The 12,354-nt window shown below is 41.9% G+C and overlaps 1 protein-coding gene across 2 annotated transcripts in view; it reads left to right on the top strand.

Annotated features, from left to right (window-relative positions):
* HRH2 (histamine receptor H2) overlaps positions 1-11,505 on the top strand; it is a 75,262-nt gene extending 63,757 nt beyond the window's left edge. Inside the window, exon 3 of one of the 2 annotated variants that reach the window (XM_075209205.1) lies at positions 11,054-11,505. In XM_075209205.1, coding sequence (XP_075065306.1) covers positions 11,054-11,252 — 199 coding nt within the window. In that variant the 3' untranslated portion in view covers positions 11,253-11,505. The remainder of the gene's footprint in view (positions 1-11,053) is intronic. The other variant, XM_075209207.1, reaches the window with a different exon arrangement.
* The last annotated feature ends 849 nt before the right edge of the window (positions 11,506-12,354 follow it).

Here is a 12,354-nt window from a genome sequence, read left to right as displayed (position 1 = left end):
GAACATCAGAACTAGAACTATTTTTATTACGTGGCAATTTTGTGTGTGTTGAACTTTGTACTATATTGATCGTAGTGCATTTATAAATGCACAATTCTGCCAAACAGCAAAGCAGAAGTCTTTAGTGAAGTGTAAATGGCTGAGTACCCCTCAACAAGGAACAATAATATTGTTCTGCAAAATTTGGTTTCTGCACTGCTCTACAAGACAGAGACACCAATGCACCTACACAGTACTTCAGTTGGAAAACCTTTGGTCTACCCAAATCTTACCCATTGCTGCTCCACTGCAAATGCCACTGTCTTACTCACTAAACACATGCGACTTGACAGAAATCTAGCCCAATGCAAATCGAGGCGCATGACTGTTCCAAAGCTGCTTTTGTTCTGCATAGTAACCATTTTGCACTTCAATTGACTGACATTGTTAGGTGAGTAGAGGCAGTAATGTTACGATACTTCCTCTCTGACTGCTGTTGCCCTGCCTCTACTTAACCCAGCTCCCAGCAATTGCAGAAGAAAGATTACATGATTGGCAAGTGTGGCAGAGCATTTCTTTCGGTAATAGTTTATTGAAGGCAGGCAATGAGGGTGGTGGTCAGGGTGAGAGGTAAACCTTTTTAAAAAAAAATAAAAAAAAATATATATATATATAGAAAAAGAAAATACATTTTGCATTGTAGCTACTTGATATATTTTTTATTTTATACTTTCATCCCATTTTGTATCATTTGGTTTCCATTCCATAATATTTCAGGAGAATATGAAATTTAATATGAACTAGTGTTACGGTTCCTAGGATGGTAGGATGTGGAATCTAGCTAAGCAGATGGTTTTTCGTAGAGACCCCCACAAGGAGGTTTGGACTTTGCGGCCTCTGCTCCGCAGGTCATGGCCCTCTTAGGGAGTACTATGGGAGAAGGTGAGAGCAGAAGGAACTAAATAGACCTGATTAGTTGAAAATATATTGTTGGTGCAATAGTCTGCGGACCCTAGACGGAGCGCTGGAATGGTGATGAGGATGCATCTGGAGCGATGGTCTGAGGACTGCGAACAGGTACCACTGGAATGCTAGAGAAGTACTTGTCATGATAAACAGCGGTCTGCTGACAGGTACCACTGAAATAGTGGAGATAAGGATCGATAGTCTGCAGACAGCAGTATAATACCATTGGAATGGTAGAGAGGTGCTTGGGCAGCACAGTGGCCTAGTGGTTAGCACTTCTGCCTCACAGCACTGGGGTCATGAGTTTGATTCCCGACCATGGCCTTATCTGTGTGAAGTTTGTATGTTCTCCCTGTGTTTGCGTGGGTTTCCTCCGGGTGCTCCGGTTTCCTCCCACAATCCAAAAACATACTAGTAGGTTAATTGGCTGCTATCTAAATTGACCCTAGTCTGTGTGTGTGTGTGTGTGTGTGTGTGTGTGTGTGTGTGTGTGTGTTAGGGAATTTAGACTGTAAGCTCCAATGGGGCAGGGACTGATGTGAATGAGTTCTCTGTACAGCGCTGCGGAATTAGTGGCGCTATATAAATAACTGATGATGATGATGATGAAGATAGTATAATAATCTGCATTTTGGTGACAGGTATAACTGGAATGGTGGAGATAAGGAGCGATAGTCTGTGGCAGGCAGGATAATACCACTGGAATGGTGGAGAGGTGCTGAGAGCCACATCCTAGTACCTAGCTGGTAGGTGACCAAAAGAACAGGCACCGATAAAGGAAAGGAGGTGCCTATTATAGTGGGAGTGCTAGGATGTGGGGGCGAATGAATCAACAGCAGAGATAATAAGCAGATCAAGTCTATGCATTGCCAGACCCGGAGCAGAAAATTGCGACTGCCAGAAGCTGCACGGAGCAGTCACCGGTGAACGGGTAAGCGCACCGGCCTTCGGATAGAAAAACTGAAAGCCTGGCATGTGACAGCTAGTATTAATTGACAGAAAATTGCTTTCTGCTAATATCACAAATCATGCCAGACACCTCACTGTTCTATAGTATTTTTCTGTGTATTTAGAGCATGAAATGTGTGTTCAAGTCATCAAACAGTAAATTCATTTTAATTAAGCGGTGAGCCTCACACAGTTTACACTGCTCTTTTACAGTAAAGAATGACAATAAATAGCATCCAGAAATGCTCCAATATACTATTAATAAACAAACAATCACAGCTAGGCTCTCTAAACTTTCACTGCATTATGGCAAGAGAGGCCATTAGCTGAACGCAGCTAAATGCATATGTTTGTGCATGAGTCATTCACTTACCTGTTTGTGGTTAAGTCTTCTGACAACTTCCAACAAATAGTGTCCACAGGGGTGGGTCCTTGGTGTGCCCATATATTCTTTCCCCCAGTGGTTGCTGGATGAAATCCTTGGATCCTGTTTGCACACTGAAGGCTCAGTATAGCTTTGCTACTGTTTCAACCTCAATTTTTTTCTCTCCTCTCCTATACATCTGTCCTGCTTTTTTTTACCTTTGTCACATTTATACCTGTTTTCTTTCTCTTTTCATAACTTTTGGCACTTTTTCCTTTTCCTCCTTTTGTGGCTTCTGCCCCTCCCCCCCCCTTACTCACCTTAGCCTGCATTTTATCCCTCTTCCCACATTTACTGCTATCAGTGCCCCCACAAAAGCCATATCCCAGTCACAGCGTAATTATGCCCACCTTGCATGCCTCCAAGATGGCTCCCTCTCTCTCCTGCTGGGAGCCATCTCCAATTTATCCCCTTTTATTTCCTCCGGCTGCAACATGCTCAGTGCTGGTTACCAGAGTACAACTGCTGATGTCTCCTCATACCTTTCCCTGCTGAACCCGTGCTCAGCAGTTCATACTGAACAGCCGGCCGCTGTGCGCGGACGCAGGACATGCGCTCTGAAACAAGCAGCATCAGCTCCAGACCATGGAGGCATCAGATAGCTGGGTCACGGCTGCGGCGGGACAGGCATCCCTTAGTGTGGTCAGGGCTGGCATAGGGTCCATTAGGGGACAAGTTAGGATGCCTCCCATCGGTCGCCATGGGCAACCACCCCCACACCTCCCCCTTTTTTTTATTTTCAAGCCCTTAGACATGGAGGGGCAGGGGGGCATTGACCCCGCTAGCCGCTCAGTCTAGACGCTGTTTGGGCCGGCCCAAACAGCCTGTGCGCCCCCTGGGCTGAAGTTTGCCAGCCCGTGCCTGCGGAGGGGGCCGCTTTCCCACCAGGTCTCCCATTACCTGTGGCTTAGGCAGCTCCCCTCCCCAAAGTGTTAACAATAAAAAAATAGATAATTGTAAAAAAATAAATGTATTAATTTAAATGAAATAACTAAATATACAAATAACACTAATGTTATCATGGAATTGCAGCTCCTACACCTCACAGTTCAGCCCCACTTGCAGCCAGCACTCACCTTCCTCCTGCCCGTGCCCCTGCTACCCCTGAATATAATACTGTGTAATTCGGTAAGGGGGGCCATTCCCCTCCCCCTCCCCACTGCATATATCTGTTAATACCCTCCTACTACACTACACATATGTCCTTTCTTGACCCCCTTATCATCATCCCACCCCCCTCATGGACCCCTGGCCCTTCCCTCTACCTGGCCCCCCACTCCCAGCTCCCTCTGCCATATTCTGTGCCCCTTCAGCTTGCCCCCCCCCCCCCCCCATTTCCCTCCTGTCCCTCCCCTCTAACCTTATAGATGTTGGTTATTGGGGTAGAAGCTAATAATATCTGCCCCACTTGGCTGGCAGGTCTTTTATTTTATTGCAGCAGCTTATATGGAAATGGGCCTACAACATTCTTAAATCTCTACATATGAAAAGCAACATTTTGTTTTATGAGGGATGATTAGTTTGGCATCCATATGATTATAAGATATGATTATAGTTGGGCTCAGTGGCCAACCCAGCTTAACGCTGGGTTTTACAGATGTGGCAATCTGGTTGGCCTTGATGTAACTAGGCAGAATCACCATCCTTACTGGTATTGGGACAATTTTTCTTACACAGGAGAACCTTGGAGTGCCTCTCCAGTCAATATTTATGTTTTGCCTCTAATATACCTAACTAAATTTCTGTCTCTTTCTCCCTCTCCCAGGTGAGGCACAGTTGGCAGGAAAGCTTTTGCAGTTAGCGACTAATTGATACGGTGCTATCGCTGATTGGCCACAAGTCACTGCTTCCTTTGAAGCAACCTGGCTCCTGGTCCTTTTGTGTGGGGTACCCCTTGACCTGCTTTGTTTAGGCTCATCATTGTGAGCCCAGAAGGAGTATAGTCACTGTGACACAAGATTTAGCACCAGCCAATCATAAAGGACTATGTCCTGGTTAGTGCCTATTGGCCATACACTGTTTGGTTTCACTATTAGTTATTAGCTGACTCGCAAATTGCTTTCGTTGCTACCATTTCTTCTTTAAATCAATAAAGCATGGCCTGTTGGCAAAACTGAAATTGTTGCCCATGTCTTTATTTACTTATGGATTAGAGTGTTAAATCTTAAATGGTTAGAAGAGGCATCAACAGTATGCAGATTATGTTATGATATGTTCTTGCAGAAACACTCCTGAGAGATTACATGTTCTACCAAGATTTATTGAAAATCACAACTCTTTGTATGTACCAGGCTTGTGACTTGATTATGCTCTGTTACGTAAATGTAAATCTCTATTCTCTTAAAAGTGCCCCTTGGTGACTGATAGCCTCAAAGTCACCTTTACTTTGTAGTACACTCCAAGTACTGATAAGAAGACGTCTGGCTCTACTGTGTCCTGAAATGGAGTCACTAAGGCTGGTTCCTTACATATTACGTATCATTTTTTCCATTGTCCTAATCATACAGTGAAAGTGGACGTTTTCTTGACAGAGGTCATTAAAAGTAAAATAGAAATAAAAAAAAAAAAACGTTGTGGCATTTAATGTGTAATAATAGCTTAATTCAGATAACTCAACAGGGATAAATGGCATAGGATGGGTTTGCTGCCTATCATTACTTTATAAATTTTAACCACTTTAGCATTAGAAGATTTAATTTCAGCAATGTTTTTCCTCATTCAAGTGTTTTTCCTCCACAACAGAAATAACATAAGTTACATTTGTTCATAAATGTCCATTTACAGCCTAGAAAAAATATCAGAAAAGCATTACATGATATTTTGCACATATTTTCCTATTTTTACATATTTTCATTGTCCATCAGTGCAATGGTTTAGCATATCATGTATGAAAGCCATAATACCACTCTAGTCAATATTGCACATTAACACAGGAGAAATGGAGGTCAAAATGATACATGATATCCCTAAGCAGGATTTTCCTGCTTACGGTTTGCAGTGTTTGACAATGATTTAGATTTATTTTTTATGTATAAGATTATGTACTCTTTACATCTCACTAAATACCAAGGGACTGATTCATTCATAAATGAAAACGCACGCACATCGGGCATACGCACGTCGGTAAGATATATCTGTTGGTGAGTACGGGTCTAGGTCCGCAATACACTGCAGGATATGTCCGATCGTCCAATACATATGTGGAATGTAAAGTCCCAAAAGTAAGAAAATAAAAAAACTATTCAATTAAGGTCATACGTTAATATAGTCATTAATAAAAAAACTTTAAAAAATAAAATACATTTATTAGGATGTTGTTAATGTCTACTGTACATAAAACACATTTTTACAGTTGCTCATGATTGCAAACACATGTTATAGCATTTATACAGAGCCGTCATTATTCGTAATCGTCATTTGCACCAGACCTGTAGCTAGTGGAATGCTGCTGCGTGCTCTCGAGCTTGGCACGCTTCTACTGTACATTGACTACGTGCATACGCCCAGTACACTCCACATTCTGCCCATGTAGGTTGTAGTAAGGGTCCTTTTCAGTCTAAAAGGAAATGAACGTTGCTGCGCTCTCTACAACATACTCCGGTTCTGGGCATGGGCAGTGCGATTTTACGCGAATACGGCACATATTGGCATTTACACTTCTTAGTGAATAGGTCTCCTTTACATGTTTTTTTACATTATGAGGCAAGGGTATAACTAGAAATGTTCTATAACAAAATTGTGATGAGCCATCTATGCACCATCATAAATTGTCTGCACTATCTCCAGTAAATAAGGTAGAGTACTAATTGTATTAGCAATCTGGCACATTAGTTTTATATAAAAATACAGCCAATTTATTCCCAAATCATATAGCTTTCTAGAAAATTTGTTATGAAGCCATATTACGTTTTTAATTTAAGCCACATTTTTCCTCTGTGAAAAGCCCCCTTGTCCTGCTGGGAACCATAGCAAGCACATGGAGTGCTGTGGCTATTGTTATGGACTTGTTTAAAGCCAGATCACCCATAATACTTCCGCTTAGATTCCGGAGGGTGCTGAGTGGCCCAGACTATCATTTCCTATTGGTACTTGTCTCCAACATACCTCACACCTGCCACATGACTGCGTTCATAACATCATTTTCATAATTTACCCAACCATTGACTGCCACTATCCCATGCCAATTTTATTGACTGCTCCCCTCCTCACACAACTCAGGTGACACTCTTTCCATCTCCCTCCTTCCGGTTTCCCTGACACCCCTCCAACTACTACATCTGCCTTGCAATTGTCCCTTTTATGATTGGGAATCAAGGGACATTGATGTGGGGGTCTCAAATCAGTATTCTACCTAGGGCCCCATGGGGTCTCTATCTGACTCTTTATATATACGCTCAGTAGATTCAAGCATGTTTTTTAAGTGGGTATTAGGACAAATGTGAACTTTTTATGGTGGGAGATATTAAAAGTGCTGTTGTATGCTTGAAAGACATATCCAAACTGGCACATAAATAATTCTACAAAATAAAATATCAATGCAATGTAAGCAACACAGCAAAGAGCAGTGGCTTTAAGACTCTCACTGTTTCCTTCAAATTAGAGAAAACTTTGTCCCGCTCCATCATACTGTATAATGACTAGTAATACTGGGCTTCTAGATCAATTAGACTGGATGAAAGGTATGCCTCTGAAATACAGCTTTTGCAGTGTAAAGATTCTCGGAATAAAAATAGCTTTTCAAAGGAAACCAATTCCATTTGTTCAGTCACCTCAGATACATAATGAGTATCACTCTGAAAGATGACAGTGTTTACAGCTTGAGCGCCACCTCTAACATATACTAACACACTCTCCATATACTTCATAATTTCAAGTCCATTTCAATACAGACAAAAGGGTTCAGGAAGCTTTCAAGAGATCAATGATCCTTGTGTAAGAAAATGTTAAATAAAGCATTTTTAATTATTTACATTTTATCACCTGCTATTTTTTTATTTACTGAAATAATCCAGGTCAAATATGCTATGTATTGCTGGATATTTCTCTGGTGCCTCCACACTGTCTAGACTTTTAAGGGACATTTAGGGCTATGCACAGGGCCGCCTGTTGCTCAACACGATTTTAAGGTGTTACTCAGGGCCTGATTAAGGGTTCTGGCCGCCCTAGGCTAATACGGCCGGAGCGCCCCCCCCCCCCTCCTCCGAATATATAGGTGTATAGGAACACTCCTGAATATGAATGTTCAGGTGTATTCTCCAGCATTCAAATTTAGACAGATTGTGCCATTGTCTCTTACCTGTCCTTGCTCTTCTCTCTTGCAACTTTGTTATCCTCTCGTTGGCTTCTGGAAAGTTGGCGTCCTGTTTTGAAAATGCAAAAATGTATTATAATGCAAACCCTGAATGATTAGGCCCTTTAGTTAAAACAAAACACTCCATTATGGCCAGCTAAAAGTACCCCATTGGACAGGCATATATAAGCAATATCTGAATATTTGTTGTCAATCAAATACAAACCTCTACCAGCCCCATCTCACTAATATTTAGTATTCTAGTGATTGCTGAGACCACCCATGTAACCACCACACAATCATGAGATTCTGCCCCCCAAAGCTGCTCTATTTTTTAAAAAGCCCCTGCAGCCATTCTCCTTAACCACAACCCCCCCCCCCCACAGCCATTTTCCTTAACCCCTGCTGCAGCCATTTTCTTTACCTCCCACCCTGCATCCATCCCCCTTGCAGCTATTTTCCTTACCTCCACTCTGCTAGCTAGCTATCCCCCCCCCCGTCACATCAAAACTCCCCCAGTCACATATATCAGCCCCCCTCCTCTGCCCTCCTTCATACATATCAACCTCTCTCCCTCCCTATAGATTTTCATGGCAGCCCCCCCTCCCACCCTATAGATTTGTATGACAGTCCCCCTCTCCCTCCCTATACATATGCATGACAGTCCCCCCTCTCCCTCCCAATAGATATGCAGGGTAGTCCCCCCCCTCCCTATAGATATGCAGGGTAGTTCCCCCCTCCCTATAGATATGCAGGGTAGTTCCCCCCCCTTCCTATAGATATGCAGGGCAGTTCCCCCTCCCTATAGATATGCAGGGCAGTTCTCCCCCTCCCTATAGATAAGCAGGGCAGTTCCCCCCCTCCTTATAGATATGCAGGGCAGTCCCTCCCCCCTCCCTATAGATATGCAGGGCAGTTCCCCCCCCTCCCTATAGATATGCAGGGCAGTTCCCCCCTCCCTATAGATATGCAGGGCAGTTCCCCCCCTCCCTATAGATATGCAGGGCAGTTCCCCCCCTCCTCCCTATAGATATGCAGGGCAGTTCCCCCCCCCCCTCCCTATAGATATGCAGGGCAGTTCCCCCCCCCTCCCTATAGATATGCAGGGCAGTTCCCCCCCTCCCTATAGATATGCAGGGCCGTCCCCCCCCCCTATAGATATGCAGGGCAGTTCCCCTCCCTATAGATATGCAGGGCAGTTCCCCCCTTCACTTACCTGTAGTTGTGCCAGCGTCGCTCCTCTCCTCAGATCAGCAGATAGGAAGTGAAGACGTCCTGCTTCCTGTCTGCTGCACAGCAACAGGCAGCCTGGTGATTGGCTGTGTGTTGCTAAACACTGACAACCAATGCTTTTGATAGTCGAGCCCTTCAACCCCCCCCCTCCCCCACCCCGAAAAAAAAAATGAATGAAGAAATTTTTTTTTTAAAAAAAAAAAAATACCCACAGTGCAGCGCCCCCCGGGACCCAGTGCCCCAGGCTGCAGCCTGGTCAGCCTAGTGGTTGATCAGGCCCTGGTGTTACTGTTAAAAAGGCATCTACAGAGCTGCTGTGCCTGCACAATAGGGCAAGACTGCACACCTACTTGAAAGTGTGATTATTATTATTATTTTCATAATTCAGTGTTTAGAAAGAGACAATATTTTAAATGGTGTTGTATAGCTTTGTAAGAGCCACACAAGGTTAAATATTAATACAAACTAACAGGCATACCTTTCAAATGTCTCGATCTAGGTGGAACAGATCAAATTTTAGGGAAATGTCCCACTGTGAATGACAATAAGGACTATAATTGCAATTGCCTAGACTGTTGTGATGGTGTTTTTAGGAGAGGAGGGTTGAGGACTACCTAGAGCTTCAGAAGTGACAGGTATGCCTCCTTTTTTTATGTCTGTTCCACCATAATTATTCAGCACCAATTAAAATATTGGTTCTTAATAATTTCCTTATTTTTATTGACAATAGAATGGATCAAGCAAGGGAAGTAAGACTATGCTTGCATAGCTGCCAACATTTTAAAATAATTGCCAAGGACACTTTAGTGAGTGCGTCATAACTTTCCATTTGTCATACTGTTTCAAAGGAAACTGGAACACCACCCATCATGTGATATTAATGTATTTGATTATAATCTGCTTTTTTTGAAATTTTAAATACATCTCATTTGGTTAGCATTTAGGGACAGCTGACTGTTATGTGGAACAGCATTCACTGAGCAATTAAAACATAACTTAAGAGGTAAAAGTGTTGTGACAAGCAAGGACCCGTAAACAGCGTAATTCCTCTTCTCTACTTAGGCTGGGTACACAGTACAGAAAATTTCTTCCGATGCAATATCGTTAATGATTTTACCAACGACTAAAAGTCCCGATCAGCATGTCGATTCATGTGTACACACTATACACGTTTTACAAGATTTACCTTCAGATCCGTGCTCTTCATCTGCTTTAACCATCGTCTGAAAAGATTATGACTCTGCATACTCTATGGAGATCCGCCTACACTGCTAGTCATGAGTGCATACACACTTCAGAATTTGCCCACATTGTTCCATGTTGTGCTTTTCAATGATAAAACATGATTGTTGGGGCATACACGTTAATGTGATATCGGACCTAACGGTTGTTTATTGTGTGATTGGCATGATAATCGGGTGAAAAACCTGTGCTGTGTACCCAGCCTTCCACGTTAAGGCCCTGATTCATCAAGGAACGCAAAGTGAACGCCTCTACCCCTGTATCAAGTACAAGCAGATCTCAAAGAACATTTCAACTTGAATACGGGAATAATCACACTCTGGCTATACAGCACTTGCTGTATGCAGACAGATACAACACACTGCAGGATACCTACAATGAATATGTGCAATATAAAGTCCCATCAGGATGCACAAAAAATAAAAACATTAATAATAAAATCATTAATGAAAATATATTTAAAAAAAAAATGTTTTCATTTTTTTTAAAATGATTTAAATCTTAATTGCTACTGTACATAAAATGCATTTTTACAGTTGCTCTTAATTGCAAACACATGTTCTAGCTTGTATATTTGTCTATTATCACTATCAATCAGCACTTAAATCTGCCCTGTAGCTGGTGCAAGTGATACGGCTAAAAACACGTATCTGAGAGATGCCCAGAGCTTGAACTGGTTGAACGTAAGTGCGCTCGACCTTGGTACGCCCTTACTGTACTTTGCCTAAGTGCATACGGCCCTTCCCTCCTTCGTTCAACCTTGCAAGTCACAGTCAGTTGTAAATGTCATTTGTATTCAAAGTTGAATTGCATGCACTTGGATTTACTGGCACAATGTTTGGTTCTGAACATGCGCAGAGCAATTTCACACAAAATAGGACACGTTCTTGAATGAATCAGGGCCTAAATGTTTTATTATGAAAATCTGATCTTCCTAATTTAACAAGTCATTTGCTCCTTTTTTTTGGCAGGAATCAACCCAGATGGCGTAGCGAATGTTTGGATTACATGACCAGCAGAGCAAGGCTGTGGCTTTTAAATTACCTCCCAAAACAAAGCACATGGACCTCAGTGCTAAATGAAACTGTGCCTGAAGCTTCAAATGGTGCACAAGTACTGTGGCCTTTGACATTGCTGCCATCACAGCTTCAAGATACAGTAATAAAGTAAATGTGTTCATGGAACATGTTTGCTCTTAATGGATTTAGGAAACATTATAGACCTGGAACCTGGTCACAGACTCCAAGAACACGAAATCTGACACATAGAAATTGAAGGCTGTCTATGCCAATTAAATACAATCTTATGAAAACAAACTACATGGAAAAGAATAAATACTAGAAATACTACCTGCCTGATAAGATACTTTGTTATGTAAAATACTTTTACATACTATGATTGGAAGTAACTGTCACATATGCTGAATAACTACTGTGTGACTTGAATGTCAATATATCATGTGGTTGTGATAATATATGTCAGCACTTTGAATCCTTGCTGAAGTTTTCATCATACATACAATGTATTCATGTCTGCCATGTAATTGTTGATTTCCCATTGACTTTATATGCCATACAAGTGTACCTGTCACCACAAACATTTTCTCATTTATTTCTGTACCAAGCTGTCTACATATCACAATTAGTCTTGCATTTTATAAACAATTGTTATAGATATTTTGAAGTTATTTTTCTTACTTTAGTTCTCTTAAGCGCAGTACACCAGGGTATCATAAACAATTGAAATAATGTTTCAAATTAGTGATTATTATTATTATTATTATCATTTATTTGTTAGGCGCCACAAGGTTTCCGCAGCGCCGCACATAGTGCAAACAGTAGACTATACAGGGTATAACAGTACAGAACAATAAACAAAAAGTACCAATACTTCAACCAGTGATATCCCTGTTTATATATTTTTTGAGTGCAGAGCAACTTTAAAGCATTGACCAGGAGCCCACTGAGCTTTTAAAATAAAATCCCGTGAGCACTTAAAAAGTTCTTAAAAAAATACATATGTACTTTGAAGTATAGAGCTGGGCTCAATTGACACTAATAGATTCCAGAAATAAATGCTTTAAATGTTTTAGAAGAGGGAGAGTGGAGTGTTAATATGTCTGATCTGTGTCCCGGTGTACAGCTCAGCAGGGAGACTGGAACCTTGGCTATAATATGCAGCAGGACACAAACCAGACGAGGTCAGTTACAAAGTGCACTGCCAAATGTCTTGGTTTTTACCTGTGAACCTGAGTGGGCCGCACACCCCTACA

Source organism: Mixophyes fleayi, chromosome 4 (assembly GCF_038048845.1).
Source record: "Mixophyes fleayi isolate aMixFle1 chromosome 4, aMixFle1.hap1, whole genome shotgun sequence".
NCBI lineage: Eukaryota > Metazoa > Chordata > Amphibia > Anura > Limnodynastidae > Mixophyes > Mixophyes fleayi.
This window is presented reverse-complemented; position numbering and strand designations above follow the sequence as displayed.